Genomic DNA, 19,532 nt, shown 5'->3' with positions numbered 1-19,532 from the left:
AATCTCGGCCCATCTCCGCTTCCTAACTCGAGACGTTTTAAATGTGTTTCCCTAGTTTGCTATAAAGGTTAGAGTATGGAGAATTTCATGACCCAGAACAGGCGCAACTCAATAACATGACCAAGGACATGCAATCAAAAGAATGGTTGTCTGATAGGCATTTGACCCTATAATCTTGAGATATGTTTAAAGATACAACAAAAAAAGATCTTTTGGTATTATATCCCGTCCGATATATATTATCCAGAGATGGGTTTTTAAAAGATGAATGCCACGTTTTTTCGGCGTTTTTTAGACATTGATTGATTGAACGAAGACGATAGAATTTCAAACAGAGTATATAACTTAAGAATACTGAATTTTAAATTATTTTTTAGCAATTTTTCTAATGTCTAACACAGCTCTAAAAAGATGCATTAATTAATATGCAGCAAAAATGGATTGAAGATAATTTTTTTTTTCTATGAAGGCCGTACCAACAAAAGCGAAATAATTAAATAAATCATTGTATACTCTTTTAGATTTCACGAATGCCGCGCTTATTATTCATAGCGTAAAAAATGTCGAAAAAACGCGGCATTATCTTTAAAGAACCCATCTCAGAGATGGATTTTTAAAAGATGCCGCGTTTTTTCGACATTGCTTGATTGAACGAAGACTATGGGATTTCAACATAGAGTAGGTATACAACATAAGAATTCAAAATTTTAAAATTATTATTCAGCCATTTGTATAATGTCTAATACAACTTAAATTCATTTTCGCTGCATATTTATTAAGATCTGTATTAGACATTATACAAATGGCCAAAATAATAATTTTAAAATTTTGAATTCTAAAGTTGTATACTCTGTTAAAAACCTTATTCCATCTTGAAGATCAATGCCCCGTACGATTTTAACAGAGTATATAACTTGGGAATTCAAAATTTTAAATTATTATTTTAGCCATTTGTATACTGTCTAACACAGCTCTAAAAAGATGCATAAATAAATATGCAGCGAAAATGGATTTAAGTTGTATTAGACATTATACAAATGGCTAGAAAAATAATTTTAAAATTTTGAATTTTTATGTTGTATACTCTGTGTTGAAATCCCATCGTCTGCGTTCAATCAATCAATGTCTAAAAAATTGTCGAAAAAACGCGGCATCTTTTAAAAACCCATCTCAGAGATGGGTTTTTGAAAGATGAATGCCGCATTTTTCGATTCGCGAAATTTACAACTATTTATTTAATTATTTCGCTTTTGAAGGTACGGCCTTCATAGAAGAAAAACAAATTATCTCCAATCCATTTTTGCTGCATATTAATTAATGCATCTTTTTAGAGCTGTATTAGACCTTATACAAATAGCTAAACTAATAATTTTAATTTTGAATTCTTAAGTTGTATACTCTGTTGAAATCCTATCGTCTTTGTTTAATCAATCAATGTCGAAAAAATGTCTAAAAAAAATGCAGCATTCATCTTACAAAAACCCATTTCAGATAAACTATACAGCGAAAGCTAAAGACGTACGAAGACATCCCCTAAAACTAGACCAGCTACGCCTCCAACCAACAATCTACAAACATTTTCTTATCATAATTTTATTATAAAGATTAATCAGATTATGAAAATTATTTAAGTATATTAATTAATAATTAAATTATAATATTATTTTATATAATAGTAAAAAAAAACATTAAAAGCCAATTTTAAACTTGGCGCGTTTATTTGATAAATATTGATTTAAAACTGTTATTTTAAAATTAGAGAATTTTTTCTATTAAAAGTGTCACAATACTTTTTGTAGTAAAAAATCACAAATTTTTTTGAGGCACTTTTAAAGAAATAATTCCCTTTTTCTTTAAAGAGACAAAAAGAGAAAAAATCTAATATAATTTTTTCCCAAATTCGTCATTTTAGTTCATATTATTAGCATTTAAAAACCTACAAAAGCGAAGTTTTTATACTACATTTTAAAAATACAAAAAAGGACTTTTTAAATAGTTTGAGCGATATAAATATGTTAAAAGATTACAAAAGATACAAAAACGTCCTTTTTTCTCTCTAAAATTAGAATTGTATAATAGGAATTAAAATACTTTTAAATTGTAGAACATCTTAAATAAATTGAAAATTAAGGTTAAAATAACCACCAAACGGACATTATCATTTTTAATGCCTCTTAAAATGAAAATTTGAATAAGAAAACTGCCGACTTCGATATTCTTGTTTTAAATTGACATATCTCATGAATTTTGATGGTCTTGTTCTACTGTTTTAAAAGAAAATTTTACTCCTTCTTTTACAAAGTATCTACGGCTACATGTAAAATCTAAAATGTAGTATAATCTAAAAAATAAAATAATAATCTAGATATAAAAACTTACAATCATACAAATACGAGACAATTTTTGGATTGTTTTTAACATTTTTTACCATTTTTCATGAATTCAAGTTTCTTTTAGGATTTTTATCTTAAGAAAAACTGTCGCGATGGTTATCAGACAAAAATGATTTTTCATAGATACCCAAAAAGAAAACTTAAAACCTAAAAAATGATAAAAATTACAATATGATTATATTAATAGCACAAACAATGATTAAGATAGCGATCACAACAGACGAAACGACCTTTTCATTTAATTTTTTCAAAATAAAAGTGAAAAATATTAAAATTCTCAATATTTTTTACTTTTAGTGAAAATAATCCATATTATTTTTCCGATACAAAATTTTTAATAAAATAATTTGATTGCTATAAGTTTCGTTAATGATATTCTCATTTCGTTTAATTAAGAAAAGTGGGAGAGGAGGGGTTGATCAAAAATTATTTTGCTTCTTAGATATAAAATCACTAAATGAATTTGACATATAAATCTCTCAACCTCCCTTTAAATACAGCAATAATTATCATTTGTCTAAAAACCAGTTTTTATACACAATTATTGACTAGTTATATGTTATTTGTTGGTTAAAAATGGAAATTAAAATGTTCTTTTAAAAAAAAATTGCATTTCATTTTTGAGCAATTCATTTTATTCTGAAATTGAAACTCAAAAATTCGTTTTAAAAGGTTGTTAACATAAAAAAAATGAGCAAGAATTAATTATTTTTCACCAGATAAGATCTTAAATATAATGTGCGTTTTATCGTAAAAAGAATCGTTGCTTTTTGAAGATTACGTGGTGTATTTTCGCATCATGAGTGACAAAATTTAATGATTTTGATTTAAAACAAAGTTTACCATACCTTAATCTTTATTAAAAAATAAAATGCCCATAATTTTGCCTTATTTTTTAAGTTTTATCTTTAAGGAATATATTAATTGTAAAGTTATTAGTATTTCTAATGTGTCCTCATGATTTCTCGATAAAAAATGTTTTGATTATAATAATTTTACAAAAAAATACCGATAAAATCTTTTTTTTACAAAATATTCCTAAAATACCTATTTCAATAATACCTTCTTAAAATTGATTAATACTTTTAAAATTAATATACGTATCTATTTCATTAAAATAAGTTATGTTAATAAAGAAACATGCAATTAAAGTAAAACAAAATAATAAAAAAAACCACATTATAAAAGATAGAAAGTATATTTTGTGTTTTTTTGCTATCTCAAATTATTATCTATCTCACATACTATCACGCATGGGAACACTGGACAAAACACATCAAATACTTGATCAGATAGATAGAAAATAGCTATCTAGATATCTAAATAGAAAGGAATAAGAATATAATAAAATATAAATTAGACCATTAATAATATGAAAGAGTTTTTTTTTATGATTAAAAAATGTTATAAAATTATTAAAGTTTATAAAAAAGGCGGCGAAAAAATTTAATTTTTTTAAAGTCATGTTTTACCTTGTTGTTTGAGTAATAAAATAGTTTTTTTTTCTCTTAATGCAACCCTTAAGAAAATTAATTACGGAGTCATTTAGTAACTCGCAGTGATGCACTGCCAGACGAAGGACGTTGTTCTGCAAATTTTAACCTCCTTTGTAATAATCTTGTTCTTGATACTTTGAGTCATTTCATTTTTTGGTTTGGTTAATAAGTCACTTTTAATGAGTCATTTCAGTATTTTTTTTATTAATACTTTAAAAGGCTAAAAAGCCTTTCGTTAGTGTCACCAAAATGTTGAGTTTATCAATTTAAATTCTGCCACCGCCCCTTTGGATGTTGTTGTTGTGTGTTTGTTCTTGTTAATGCTGGCACTCCTAAAGCAAAATAAGAAAACATTATTATGAAACTTTTGGGACTAATGTAATAAACAGCCCATCAGCCCCCCCCCCCCCCACCCTCCATGTAAGATCCCGCAAAATTTTGTATTCTAAGACTTCAGACAGTAGATATGGCGAGAAATAGTAAACAAATAATTCGCCGGGAGATAGTAGTTATCGGCGGCAGCAGCGGTTTTACCACCGTTTTTTTTTTACAGTTCTACAACATTGTACCTACCTCATTACGGAAATTGCCATGTCATATTCTAGAGTTTAAATTCTATTTTAGCACAGGTATTAATTTACGTAATCTTTGTGTTAAGGACTTGCGGGACTGACAGACAAAGTGATTTATAAAGTGGCGTCACTGCTAAAAAAACGTCCATACAGATAAACACTGTAATTATAGATAAACTTCGCTACAAGAAAAAGTTTCGAGTAGGCTGACCCATATTTGACTTGCAAGTGGGGCAAAAATACACCATGCTACAGGGACAAGACAATGACAGAGTAGTTTTTTTTTGTCCTATCGTATTATAGAGAATTTTCCGCAGATATTGCATAAAATATTATTTGACCAATTACTGTTTATTATAGCGATTATATTAAGTCTTTGGTAGCTCACAAATCAAGTTTCTAGCCCAAGAGACAAAATTTTAGTCTATGCTTTAACCCATTGTGAATTGCAAAAAGTAAGAAAAAAAACCAAGACTATCGTGTCATTAAGCGATGTTAAAGAGTTTATGATATAGAAATCACTCAACTTATCACTTTTAGAAGTGATATACACATGTTAAAATTGTCATATCGCCTTCAAACTTGATATGCCTAGTTTTGTATCAGTTAGGTAAAATTTAGAAAGAGCTGAAATTATACAATCATTACCAGAAAGTTTAAGCCTAAAATTTTAAGAGGGGGGGAAGTTTTGACACATTTGCGTAAACAGTGAGTATAGGCTTTATCTTTGGACTGAGAGGATAGGTTATTAGGGATAAAATCATTCTTATATGATAAATTTTCCCAAGTTTTAAGATTTTTCGGATAGGCCTCCAGGTTGAGGAGCTGCATGCCTCAAGGTGCAAGAGGTGCAGGTCTCCAGTTGGTCTCTTGACAGGTGAAAATAAAAATAATTTTTTTTAAGAGATAGAGGTCAACTTATTAACAAAATATGCATCTTTTTTCTTTAATTATGTAAATAACACTTAAAAATATGCATATTTTGTTATATAAAATGACCTCTAACTTTTCGAAAATAAAAAAATTATTTTGATTTTTGCCTGTCCAGAGACCACCTGGAGGCCTGCAGCTCCTGAACCTGGAGGCCTATCCAAAAATCTTAAAACTTGGGAAAATTTATCATATAAGAATGATTTTATCCTTAATAACCTATCCTCTCAGTCAAAAGATAAAGCCTATACTCACTGTTTACGCAAATGTGTAAAAAATCCCCCCCCCCTCTTAATTTTGTCATTCTTGTTATAACACAAATTCTAACAATATAAAACATTCAAATGTGCTGTTTTTTTATTGTTGCTGCGCTTCTTATGCACATCATTTTCCTTGTTTAATTCTGTCGGCTATGCTACTGTAGTACGTATTAATTTATTCATCCTTGTTAATGACACAATTTGTGTAGCTTTCTCACAAGTGTGTGACCCTTAATCCTTTCTCTTTCCTTTGTTTTTATTATACACTAAACTTCAGTAAAGGACAAAAATAAAAATAAAATTAAATGCCCAACTCATTTTCTAGAGAAACATCGAACTGAGGTACCCAAAGTTATATACACACGTCCTTTAATTTGTTGGCTTAAAAACTTTGAGTACAAACATAAAAGTTGATGCTTTTCCACCAATGAGTATAATCTAAAAAAGGGGATAATATTGTTAAAGGGATAAGGCAATGAAATATATTGATGAACATCTAAGGTATGATTACTCCTTCTGTAAATTAAAATCATTGGTAGAAAAATTTAGACACTTTTAAGTTTGTACCAACCAATCAAGCTTTCATCAAAGTCACCAAGGTTTTAAGGCTAAGGAATAAATGAAAGCGCGTTTATGAGACTTTTGATGCAAGTATAGTTTACAGTTAATTATCCACTCGCTCCCTGGCATAGATATGATACGAATCCTTATTATGAAAATTTAAAACATAAACTGCACACAAATCTGTAGTATCAGACCACAGTGAGTTGACCCTTAAAACAGCTTTGCTGTTCATTCCATTACAGATGCATGCATAGATAGACAAAATACTCAGAATATTAATATTCTTTCTCCCTACATAAAAGTACAAGGATGTCTGTCTATGTCTATGCTCGTCAAGCATTTTGAGAGAAATCACCGTTGCGTTTTCACTCAGGGATCTAAAGGGATAAGACAATGGATGAGGAATCAATATACATTCATAATGATAAATAACCATATTCCCCCTCTATAATTTAATATTTGAGGCTGAAAACTTGGAAACCAACCAATAATAAACTTGGGGTACGTTGGTGAAATTTACAGCCCAATGTCCTCTTCATTCCTGCGTACTTTACTCGAAATTAGGGTTAGGCCGGATATTCGGCCATTTTCAGTATCCGGCCGGATACCGGATATTAAAACTATTCGGTTACATGATATCCGGCTGATTTTTGACGCCGTATATCCGGTTATCCGGTAAATTTGATATCGAACGTTGGCCAGATATCCGGCCCAACCCAACTCCAAATAATTTGAACTCTCATTGCAAGCACCACCACTATGTAAATGAATGAAACAAACATAAAATTGGGTCAGCCAAGCTTTCAGATAAAAGAAACATACAGGGACTGAGACAGTTTTCCACGCATATTAAAATAAATACTTGTAAGATAAAAACCAGTTTTGTTGGACCCAATCTGTCGATATACATGACCATTCAGTATGGCTGAGAACCAGTTCTAGTCCAGCGGATATTATTCAGTTAAAAAGCATATAAAGTGTTATTTTTTACTGTCTATCAAGAAAGTCAGTATATAAAGGGAGAGTAGCAAAAATAAAACTACCTTTAATCGTTGTTATTGTTTCTGTAGGTATTTGGCACAGCAATAAACTGAAAACAGAGCTTTCATTATTATTTCTTTATTTAAAATCAAATTGATGTCTGTCTGTTTGTCAGTTTTTATTTTTGTTTAATTATCAATTGATATCTATCTATATCTGTTTAAATGTTTAAAGTAAGTCAATCTATACATCTACTAATCCGTATGCTTCTACTATTATGTATCTTTTAATCAAGGAATGGATGGGGCATTAGACAGTAAATTAATATAGTACCCAAGGTTTTATAATCGCCCTCTATCTTTCATTTGCCTAAAACTTTTATTACAGCTTGGTTGGTTGGTTCAAAATAACAGAATAAAACGTTTCAACTAAAAAAATTAAATCTATAGATTGGATAATTTGTTCATTTTCATTGAGGTAAACATCAATTTATCGTCTATTGTCTTATACCTAAAGTTTTAATCAGTTTGTGTTTATAAATCTATCAATTCTGTCACATGTTGAGTTCCTCGTATATTACCATTGTTGCCCCAAACCCTCCGTGACAATATTACCTAACCTAACCAGACTAACCAGAAGTAATATATGCATAGAAACGTAGATAATTGCTCCACTCCCATACGTCCGCTATTTTTTTTTGATAGTTGCATGAAGTGCATTTATCAAGTTAGATCGCAAGCATAAGTAAAAGAATACTATCTAACATACATAGTTTTGTATTACAATAGTTAACAAACAATTATGAACCTCTAAAAGTCATCATGCTGTTTTTGTGAAAATAGGACAGCCATATAAGTTGCATACTATATATACAAAATATATTGTTTTCAAGTATTGATTGGTAGAAAATATAATTTTTTTTTCAAATATTTGTCCTATAGATGCAGTTTCAACTATTGAACAAAATAAAATATGCAGTTTACTAAATTCAAGTTTAAATGCATTTCGTGCAACTACCCCTTTATCTTTAATTAAAATAAAGGCAGATGGGGGTATGTACCACAAGGCACTAAGATGAAAATTGCCACTCTTCCTGTGTAACTCAGACTTCATCGGGGTCCAAATCTTCTCCGTGACCGTTGTTATTGAGAAGAATGCCTTGGCTGACCAGCTGTTTCTCCTGGTCCTTCGTCTTGGTCTCCAGTGTGCGTATCCTGGTCTCGTGTTTCACTAGGGTAAGAATGTCCGCTATAATAGGGCTGTAATTTTCAAACAAGGGAAGAAATGTCCAATAAACCAAGAATGAAATTTTTATTATGGAGTGTCCTCTATGGCAGAGCTGTAATTTTCGGATTAGGGAAAGAATGTCCCTATAGAAGGGATGGAATTTAGGTAGGGGAAAGAATGTCCCTATAGTAGGGATGGAATTTAGGTAGGGGAAAGAATGTCCCTATAGTAGGGATGGATTTAGGTAGGGGAAAGAATGTCCCTATAGTAGGGATGGAATTTAGGTATGGGAAAGAATGTCCCTATAGTAGGGATGGAATTTAGTTAGGGGAAAGAATGTCCCTATAGTAGGGATGGAATTTAGGTAGGGGAAAGAATGTCCCTATAGTAGGGATGGAATTTAGGTAGGGGAAAGAATGTCCCTATAGTAGGGATGGAATTTAGGTAGGGGAAAGAATGTCCCTATAGTAGGGATGGAATTTAGTTAGGGGAAAGAATGTCCCTATAGTAGGGATGGAATTTAGGTAGGGGAAAGAATGTCCCTATAGTAGGGATGGAATTTAGGTAGGGGAAAGAATGTCCCTATAGTAGGGATGGATTTTAGGTAGGGGAAAGAATGTCCCTATAGTAGGGATGGAATTTAGGTAGGGGAAAGAATGTCCCTATAGAAGGGAAAAGTTTTTCAGTAGGAAAGGAAATTTTTATGTAAGGGAAAGAATGTCCGCTATTGTAGGGATGAAATTTTCAGATAAGGCAAAGTATGTCAACTATAGCAGGGCTGGAATTTTCGAATATGGGGAAGAATGTCCGCTTTAGTAGGGTTGGAATTTTCTAATTCGAGAAAGAATGTTCCCTGTGTTAGGGCAAGAATTTTCAAAAAGGGAAGAAATGTCTCCTATAGTAAGACTGTAACTTTCAGATAAGGGAATGAATGTCCACTAAAGTAAAGCTGAAATTTTCAGTTAAGGGAAAGAATGTCTGCTATAATAGGGTTAGAATTTTCAAATAAGGGAAAGAATGTCCGCTATAGTAGGGCTGAAGATTTCAGTTAAGGGAGAGATTGTCTGCTATATTAGGGTTAGAATTTTTAAATAAGGAAAGGATTATCTGCTATAATAGGCGTAGAATTTTCAAATAAGGGAATGCATGTCTGTTATAGTAGGGCTGAAATTTTCAGTTTAGGGAAAGATTGTCTGCTATAATATGGTTAGAACTTTCAAATAAGGAAATGAATGTCCGCTATAGTAAGGATGTAACTTTCAGTTAAGGGAGAGATTGTCTGCTATACTAGGGTTAGAATTTTCAAATAAGGGAATGAATGTCCGCTATAGTAAGGCTGTAACTTTCAGATAAGGGAAAGAATGTCCGCTATAGTTGGGCTGCAATTTTCAGTTAAGGGAAAGAAAGGCCAATTTAAATAGTGTACTTAAAAATTTAAAAAGTAGGTAGTTTTTTTTTATCTGAAGCCATAAAACTCGAATATGAATGGTTCGATTAAGTTATTCTTATGATGGAAGCTATAAGCGTGAAATGTAATAGCTTTAAACAAATCCCCCCCCCCCCCCCCTCCGAGGCAACCTACTTTTTTACACCTTCATACGTCATAGTAGGTAAATAAAATTAAAAGTATAAAAGCATATAATTGCAGAAATAAGAAAAGCTTTACATGGAAATATAGAATTGGTTTATTAGACAAAAGAATATTTCATATGAATACTTTGATTTAGGATAGGATAATGATAAAAGCCAAAAAGCTACAAGTTACAAAGCTTAACGAAAAAAGTTTTAATTATTATTATTTAAAAGCTACATATGTTTTAAAGCAAAAAAAAGATTAAAGCTATGTTTCATTTATTATGGGTTCTTTTCTTGTGATGCTAAAAATAAAAAAAATCATTTAGTTCTCAGGAGAAAATTACAAAGCTTAAGGTTATTTTAAAAAATCATCTAAGAGATTGAAAATGATCTCAGACTTCAAAATTGTTACGTAATAGGTGGTATGTTTTAGAGTATTTTAACAAAAATAAAAATTAATTTAAAAAGTGTTTTTTTTTTCAAAATCTATTTTAGGTTTTCATTTTTCTCTTTCTATTAATTTTACCTACTGATTGTGTATGTTATTCAAATCACCAGAATAGTGCATGGAAGTAGATAAGGATTTAAATAAAAAATATTGTTCTGTGTTTATATCTAGCAGCTACGCCCCTGAAGGAACCTAGAGCCACTGAAGAAAGTGGGAGGGCAGTTGAGTCGACCCTCCACTTTAATAACAAAAAACAATTTTTTTTTCGGGAAGTACAGTCCACAAAACAGTTACAAACAATTCCGGACCTATATGAAGCTTTACTGTAAAGAACCACATTGGTCCAGTGGTTAGCGAGATCTTAAGGTACAGACACACGAGATACACAGATAGAAAAAATTGACGGGGGTTTCTGTGCTCGCCAGGCACTTTGAGGGAAAGTACACAATTTTTTCAACATATGGATTGGTAAAAATCGAGATATCTTCAATATAATATTCCCCAGACCACCTTAATTTTTTTTTAAACTTACCAATCATGGCTTTCAACTTTCTGATTTCAGCGTTCAGTTCATCAATCTAAAAAGAAAATATATGCTTATTAAAAACAAGGACAGCTTAGTTAATTAATAAGCTAATAATAATTAAGATTAGAAAGCAAAAATAGTAAATTTAAGTTAGGAAGGAATGTAATTATGGTCAGCTATAAATAGTTTATATCATAAGGATATAGCTGGCTATCGGGAAAATCAACATAAAATTTCATTCCTCGTATTATTGGAGAAGTCGTAAGTGACTTAATATAAAACAATTATGACAACAGCCATAAGTAGCGAAGCTTAAAAATTATGAATGGATATCATGAAAAAATTACTATTTAGGAGTGTCATACAATAAACATTAATCTTGGTAAAATAGGGAAATCATCAAACCTTTTAAATCACGCAACCTTAAAATCATGAAAACTTAAAAATCTAGGAATCGATCTAGCACTGCAATTAATAGACAAATCATAATGAAACTTAATGGAAATATGTTACGTAGAACATGAGCATATTCAAACCCTGATAATTTCAGCCGTCAATCCTGAATAGGAATCGAGAAAACCATGAAAACCTAAAAATCTAGGAATCGATCTAGCACCCCAATTAATGAACAAATCTTAATAAAGCTTAAAGAAAATATGTAGATTATGAAATTAATAACTCCCTGAAAATTTCAGCCATGTATCTTGAAAAGGAGTTGAGAAAATCACGAAAACTTGAAAATCTAGGAATCGATCTAGCACCCCAAATAACAAACAGATGGACAACACAATGTATAGATTAGATGGGCATATCTCATGAGAATATTCACTAAAAATTTCAGCTGTCTATCTTGAATAGAAGCCGAGAAAATCACGTTTCTCCCATAGTGTTACAGACTGACAGACGGACTGACAAAGTGAATTATAGAGTAGCTTTGCTACTAATAAAATCTTAGTCTACTAGAAATAAAATTCATGTCCAAGTTTTACGGATTTTTGTCTGGAATAATAAATGTATTGGCTTTTCTCCTACCTTTTCTTTCTGTTTGTTTGACTCAGCGAGGGTCATCCTGCTGCACTCCTCCATCACAGCCTTTGTGATGGCCTTCACATCCACGGATTCTACGGCAGGGGCAGGTCCTACAAATACATAGACTTATTTAACAGGATGTCTGTGTGTGTGTGTTGGTCTACCCATCAACATCTACAGGACTAGCATAGTTCAGAAAATTATAAATACCTGTAACAGATGCTGATGGTCTACCCACAGGGCGAGCATAATTAAGAATATTATAAATACCCGTAACAGATGCTGATGGTCTACCCACAGCGCGAGCATAGTTCAGAATATTATAAATACCTGTAACAGATGCTGATGGTCTACCCACAGCGCGAGCATAGTTCAGAATATTATAAATACCTGTAACAGATGCTGATGGTCTACCCACAGGACTAGCATAGTTCAGAATATTATAAATACATGTAACAGATGCTGATGGTCTACCCACAGGGCGAGCAGAGTTCAGAATATTATAAATACCTGTAACAGATGCTGATGGTCTACCCACAGGACTAGCATAGTTCAGAATATTATAAATACCTGTAACAGATGCTGATGGTCTACCCACAGGACTAGCATAGTTCAGAATATTATAAATACCTGTAACAGATGCTGATGGTCTACCCACAGGGCGAGCAGAGTTCAGAATATTATAAATACCTGTAACAGATGCTGATGGTCTACCCACAGGGCGAGCAGAGTTCAGAATATTTGGCTTCTTGTTCACAACCAGGTCTTCAGACTAGAAAGAAAGGATATTATAAGGTGAAAGAACATTAAAGCATCTTCGCCAAATTGTTGTTTTCTCTGGTTTTCGACATTAGCAAGTAAAGGATTAAGATACCCGTCTGAATGAAACCTAAAACTCATTTTCACCATACAGGTTAAAAATTGTATCTACTGCTGCAATGTCAGACATGAAATTAATAGTAGGAGATTTCCTTGGCCCATTAACAGGTTTTTGCAATTGAAAGGTTGGTTGTCTGCCAAGTACCAACGCATCCTTACCTCAGTTTGCTGAATACCATTTTCTGACATGGGCACGAGGACGGGGTCAGCGTTCTTTCTATCCACCCACCATTCGTCAGCTGTTAGGGCAGGCACCTCGGCCTAAATAATATTTTACTTTTATATCGCAATAATCAAGTAAAATCTTATTATCATTTATACAAAAATGTTTCTTTTATATTTCAAATTATATAAATAAGGAAAGTTTTTTAAGTGCTTTTCCTCAAATTGTTTATGGAGAACTCAATTCCCCTATTTTTAAAGTATATTGAAAATAAATGGAAGGAGTTAATTTTTAAAAGAGAAGCTTTTCTATAATTAGGGTCGGTACGTCCGTCCGTACGTCTGAGATTGATAGCTTTTTTCATTAATTTAGGCATGTTAGAATTGTCCTATCGATTTCAAATTTTGCATGGTGATTCCTGTAGTAGTTAGGTACGATTTAGAAAGCGTAGCAACTCTATAATAATTACCAGAATGTCCGTACGTCTGTTTTAAACATGTTGATTTTTTACATTTTTAACAACTAATTTTTATTTGATCTAATTATCCGATTGTTCTGATTTTTGGTATACTGATTCCTAAGACAACAAACTACAATATTATAAGCAAAGCAACTCTATAATCAAGTCCTAAAAATGTAAGTATGTTCATAAACATTATCCCGTATCAAAAAGTTTTTCAACAAATTTACTTACAATTTTGCTTTGACTCTTATTCATTTATATTCTGATTAATCAGTTCTGACACTCTATTCAAGTGTTAATGTCCGTTTGTCCTACCGTTTAAAGCTTCGCTTTTATGAATGTTATCATCCTTGTTAAAATTATATAGAGTGGAGAGATTCTATTGTCAAGAATCCATTTCTGGAAACCTCGTCAATAATTCCGTAGTGTTAGGCCGATGACACTTTGAAGACAGGACCAAAAACCAAGGATAACTATGAGGGGAGCCATTATCCTTTTCTGTCCAAAAACTCTCTTTTATGGATGTTGTCATCCTTGTTTACCCTTTGTCTAATTACCCATTACCTGAAATATAACAAAAACCTAAAGCAATAAAAAAATATCACCCTCCTTATTTTCAATCTATCTTAAAAGCGTAGCTACTCTATTTTTAGGGCATGCCCGTACGTCCACATCCGTATAATATGTATACCTGTGTATCTGGATATAGGTCCTCTTGGAAGAGTTCAGATTTACGGGGAACTTTGAAGGGAATAACTTGACAGAAACCACTGTTGTTCAATCTTAATATATAAATACATATTATTTACCATGTAGTTTTTAAAATGACTGTCCGAATTTTGATTTTTCAAAACCTAATCTGAAATATTCTACATCAAGAGTATCGCGATCGAAGCCCTTTGAAAATTTTGACCTCCAATTACGGGTCATCCCGCCCCTTTATTTGTGTATTTTATAACTTAGTCCCAGTGGAATACATTAGCGCAACTTCTCCTGGTTGTGTAAGAAGGGAGATTATTGAGTGGTTTGGATACTTAATAGACACGTACATAATATCTGTACAACCCTTATCCCAAGCTCCTCTGCGGAGAGCGTCATTTATTACGGTGACTTAATTTGGGACACCTGCCATACTCGGCGAGGAATAGGTAATAAGAAGTAGCTCCCTTGAGACAGCGGGTCAAGGCATAATGTACTTGAGCGTGGAGCTTGATAGCCCTAGTGGCTATACAAAAGTGTCTCGTCCTTCTCCATGACTACTTAGGTCCAAACACAAAGAAACAATGGCTACACAAACAAACAATAACTTAGAAGACAATCATCTGAATATTAAAGGCCTCGATAAAGTCAAACTAACAAAAACTGGATCACATTTGTCTATTGTTAAGATATTAAACGATAAATTGTTGTATATCCACAATGATGAGAAACAAAATTACTTCTTTTGTAAACTAAAATTATTGGTTGTTAAGTTTTGACACGGCAAATTTTTGAGGCAACGAATAAGATAACTTATAAAACTTAGTGTAATTTAACCGGCCAAAGGGGTGTAAAATCATTGGGGATGAGTATTAATTGATCGTCCATTATCTTATCCCTACATATCCCTGAAATGTATACCTGTAGAATCTGCTAATTTCACAAGTGGAGACGTCACACCCTCTCTTTGGCATACAACCCACTCCTCTCTGCGGATCTTGAGTCTGAAATTTAACATATCATTAGGGTTGGCAATCCGTATCCGAATCAGGGATCCGGAATCCGCCCAATTTTTGGTCAATTTAAGAATCCGAATCCGGTATCCGTTTTTTAATAGCGGATTCGGATTCTTAATTGGTAAGCTAAAATTAGCGTATTGAGTTTTTTCTTTCAACTCCCGCTTTTTGAAGGCTAAGATTATCATCATTACATATAAAATCTTTTAAAATCTGGTTCGATTTTGGAAGTGAATTATAGAGAACACCAAGAACATTAATTTTTAGGACATATGTAGCACTTAATTTTTTAAATCCGGAATCCGCCAAAAATAAGAATCCAGAATCGGCCATTTTTTTGACGAATTCTTGGTAAGAATCCGAATCCGGTCCAAAAATTTGAATTATTGCCATCCCTACATAACATAATGGATATTCAATTCGTGGATATATTAATTTGCCTTCAATAAACTGATTTTTTGGTTAGTTCGTTCATCCTGAAGAAGGAGAGGGGATGGGGTAAAGTGGATGGTTGTATTGTTATTTTAGCCCACTGTGAGTTTCACTTTATAAGAGAATTTGAAAATCTGGTGTAAGAAGATCCAAGTAATAACATATCCATTAAAAAGAAACATAACGAATGTTTGTCTGTTTTTGTAAAATTTTACTAACATGGGATTTGTAAAATCAGATTTTTGATAAAGGGCTTTGTAATCATTTCAATAACAGGACGATTAACAAACATCTTTGTCTTTGTTATGTAAGGATTAGGGGCATTTCAAAGATCTTTTTCATACTTTGTGTATTCAAACTCAAAACTTTTCTATATACGAGGTGTGTAAAACTGTACAGAAGGTAAAAACAAGTATGACAACATTCACAGCAGTGAAGCTTAACAAATCAGATGACCAAACAAGATCATGTGCGACCTTAATAGATGTTTTTAACAAAGAAAATTCCGAATCCTTTTTAAGAACATACTTCTTTTGAAAATTACAATTTTTTCAATATACTTAAATATTTTAGGAATGTATTACTGTTTACTTTTCTTTTTTATAAGTTTGTTTTTACTGCGAATCTAATGAACTTTTTTGTTCATGTTTCCTAGTGTATGTGTAATATTGTTTGTGTGTGTATATAGACATATTTATTTAGACAGAAAAAGCGGCTTTATGACGTCAAAAAAACTAGGTGTTAGCTAAAAATTATCTAGCTGTGCATCCAATCTTTATACAGAGTACATACGTCAGTTAAGAAGTTTTATATTGATGTATAGAGTGCATTAAAAATAGCATAAAACTATCCAAAGACGACACATTCTAAAATGAATTTAAATAAAACAATCCTATGGCTTATGCAAATGGACAAGGAGCGAACAGATAAATAGCCTTAAACCATCCTAAGAACATTGCTAAGCTTCTCTAAAATTGAAAACTTAATCGAACAGTGTAAGTGAGCTTTAAACGGGCAAATAAAAAACCTTACTACTTTATATAACAGGATGTAAAGTGTTTATAAAGATGGAATATAATGAACTCTTACTAATGTCGCGCTACTATGGACGCAAATGAATTTGTTACTTAGTGAGTAAGCAAGCAGGCTGAGAGTTATTTATATGTTTATTTTTTTTATAGATTTAGGTGTAGGTTAATAGAAAATAAATCTTTCGTTGCTCTAAATACTGCCCTGTACCCAATTTAACCTAACCTGAACAAATTAAAATACAAGAAAAACTATGCACCCTTCCTTACTTTCAATAAATTTCAAAATAAAGGGAATGGGTTTCTTTTTAGCCGACTAGGCGCTTTAAGGGAAGATACCAATCTATCTTTGTCCCAATTTATAGATAAAAACGATGACATCTTTCTTATTTGTACTTAACTGCTTCAGGAATCAGCATCTTAAAATCTATACCCAGGACATTTCTAACATGCCAGACAGACGGTCACTTTGATTTAGAGAATTGCTACGATACTAAAACTTAGATATAAATGCATTGACAGATTCTGTGTATAGAAAAACATTGCTTTAACAAATCTTTTTTTTTATTTCACGCCCCAGAAACTATTTTGTGAATTCATTTCCGCAAATGTGTATATAAAAAGAGTGCAGAAAAATAGCCTAAAACCATACCGGACCTATGTGAAATTGTGAACTTTTCATAAAAAGGAAAACTAATTCAGTTTATCAGTTATCGAAATCAGACAAAAAATAAACTACTTTATAGAATTGTATCTTTTAAAATGCAAAGCTTTTCTAAAATTAAGATTGGTCGTCCGTACGTAACAGATTTTCATTTTTCGTTAAATTAGGCATGTTAGAACTGTCCTATCGATTTCAAACTTGGAATTATGATTCCTCTGACAGGTATGTATAATTCAGACATTGCAAGTCTATAAAATTTACCAGAAAGCCAGCATGTCCTTTTAAACATTACATATTTGGCTTTTTAAAAGCCTCAAAATGAAACATGTCCATATTAAGCTACCTACCTATAGTTTGTATTTTTGAGATAATTTTTTGCGTTATTTTAGTATTAAAAACCATGCAGAAATGAATGCACACTATTTTTCTCTTGCATCTATGTTTGTTCGAATATAGGGATAAGAAAATGAAAAAACTTAAAAAAACTGTCTTCCTAAATATCTTAAATAAGTTAGGGTAAAGCGGGGCGAACTCTGTGTTTTTTTCGGTTTTTTGAACCTGCAAATCGTAAAAATTATTTTTTTTTAAATGGGACCAAGACCAGTAGAAAGATCTCGGAAAAGTCGATCAGGTCCTAAAAGGACGTAAACCTAGGACTTTGGGAAGTTTGTCAAAATTGATCTCTAAAACGGCACCGACTTCGCCCCGTCTTGAGGCGAAGTCGGTAGGGCATTTTCAAGCTTCGAAAAATCGATGACGTATTGATTTTATTACAGCATGCACAAAAGGTAAAAGTTGCTAAATGAAATAAAGAGTATGCACAAAAATTTTTATTAAGATAGGTCAATTTTTTCTACCAAAAAAAATTATTTTTCCGAAGTACGCGAAAGGGATAGTTCTATGAAGTGTATTTAAAGAGTTAAGGTACTTAGAGTAGTGAACTTTTATATGTCTTAGTAGAATATATTTGGCATTGGATAGATATGATTATATGTTAAAGAATTTTTAACATTGACCAGACCAAACTTTTTTTATTTGAAAATATCGAAAAAAAGTTAAAGTGATTTGCCACATAAATTACATGAGAATGGTCTATTTTTTTCCAAATATGTATAGCCAAAACACAAATATCGGAGAATCTTTTTCCACATATTTCACAAGAGTTATAAAAAAATTGAACAGGGGTTCCCCTTGGGACAAGTTACTTAAAAAAACATAAAAAATAACGTCCGGTTCATTATAGGACAGGTTTTCTATAGATTCTTTTTAAAAAAATAAAGAAACCTACTTACAATATACACATTATCACACGCGGAGATACCAACTAACCATACAACATATATATACATATAAATACCATTCTCATGTAATTTATGTAAGTTGCAAATCACTAACTCTTTTAGATATTGTCAAATATAAAAAGCTTGGTCAGGTCAATGTTAAAATTCTTTATCACAATCATATCTATCCAATGCCTAATATATTCTACTAAGACATATAAAAAGATCACTACTCTAAGTACCATACTAAATATTTTATTGGTCATACTTTGTTGTTATGTGTATTTTGTTGTATAAAAAGTTTGAAGTTCTATTAACTAGTAAATGCTATCTAAAGTTGTATTTATAAGAAAAAAGTTTTTGCCATATATAACACGCAACGAAGTTGAAAATAAAGATGAAAAACTCATTTTTTAAGGAAAATCCCTGGTCAAATCTTTTAATTTTAATCAATAACTTTATATTATGCACTACTACGTTATTTAAAATAGAAAAAACTTACAGTTCACTATTTTTTTTTAAATGCACTTCGTGAAACTATCCCTTTGACTTTTTTTTTCGAAATTTTTTTTGATAAAAAACATAAAAATACTACTAGAAAAAAATAACTTTTTATGACTTTTAAGGCCTGATCCTTAAAATTCAGGCAATTTTGAATAGATTTGGCCAAAAAAAAATTAGTTCTATTAGCAAAATTTCCTAAAAAAATCAAGTTGAAAAAAAAAGAAAAGTTTGGCAAAATCTGTGGTCGATTTTCCAGCTTCAAAAAATCTATGACATATTGATTTAATTACAGCATGCCCTAAAGGTTAAAGTTGCTAAATGTAATAAAGAGCATTCACAAAAAAAATTATGAAGATCGGACAATTTTTTCTACAAAAAAAATAATTTTTTTCAAAGTACGAGA

At 31.6% G+C, this 19,532-nt stretch overlaps 1 protein-coding gene across 16 annotated transcripts in view; it reads right to left on the bottom strand.

Moving 5' to 3' along the window:
* Window positions 1-1,577: 1,577 nt before the first annotated feature.
* The window catches only part of coro (protein coronin), a 26,980-nt gene continuing 9,025 nt past the window's right edge, over window positions 1,578-19,532 (bottom strand). The window contains exons 10-20 of one of the 16 annotated variants that reach the window (XM_080148822.1): window positions 15,127-15,209; window positions 14,198-14,288; window positions 13,040-13,141; window positions 12,692-12,773; window positions 12,005-12,111; window positions 10,979-11,024; window positions 8,293-8,426; window positions 7,259-7,308; window positions 3,756-4,221; window positions 2,380-2,623; window positions 1,578-1,936 (exon numbers count right to left, since the gene is read on the bottom strand). In XM_080148822.1, coding sequence (XP_080004948.1) covers window positions 8,299-8,426; window positions 10,979-11,024; window positions 12,005-12,111; window positions 12,692-12,773; window positions 13,040-13,141; window positions 14,198-14,288; window positions 15,127-15,209 — 639 coding nt within the window. In that variant the 3' untranslated portion in view covers window positions 1,578-1,936; window positions 2,380-2,623; window positions 3,756-4,221; window positions 7,259-7,308; window positions 8,293-8,298. Of the gene's footprint in view, window positions 1,937-2,289; window positions 4,222-7,258; window positions 7,309-8,292; window positions 8,427-10,084; window positions 10,301-10,978; window positions 11,025-12,004; window positions 12,112-12,691; window positions 12,774-13,039; window positions 13,142-14,197; window positions 14,289-15,126; window positions 15,210-19,532 lie in introns of those variants that run through there. The other 15 variants (XM_080148824.1, XM_080148826.1, XM_080148815.1 and 12 more) reach the window with 15 other exon arrangements.

This window comes from Acartia tonsa, chromosome 14 (genome assembly GCF_053477335.1).
Source record: "Acartia tonsa isolate MP-2025a chromosome 14, ASM5347733v1, whole genome shotgun sequence".
NCBI lineage: Eukaryota > Metazoa > Arthropoda > Copepoda > Calanoida > Acartiidae > Acartia > Acartia tonsa.
This window is presented reverse-complemented; position numbering and strand designations above follow the sequence as displayed.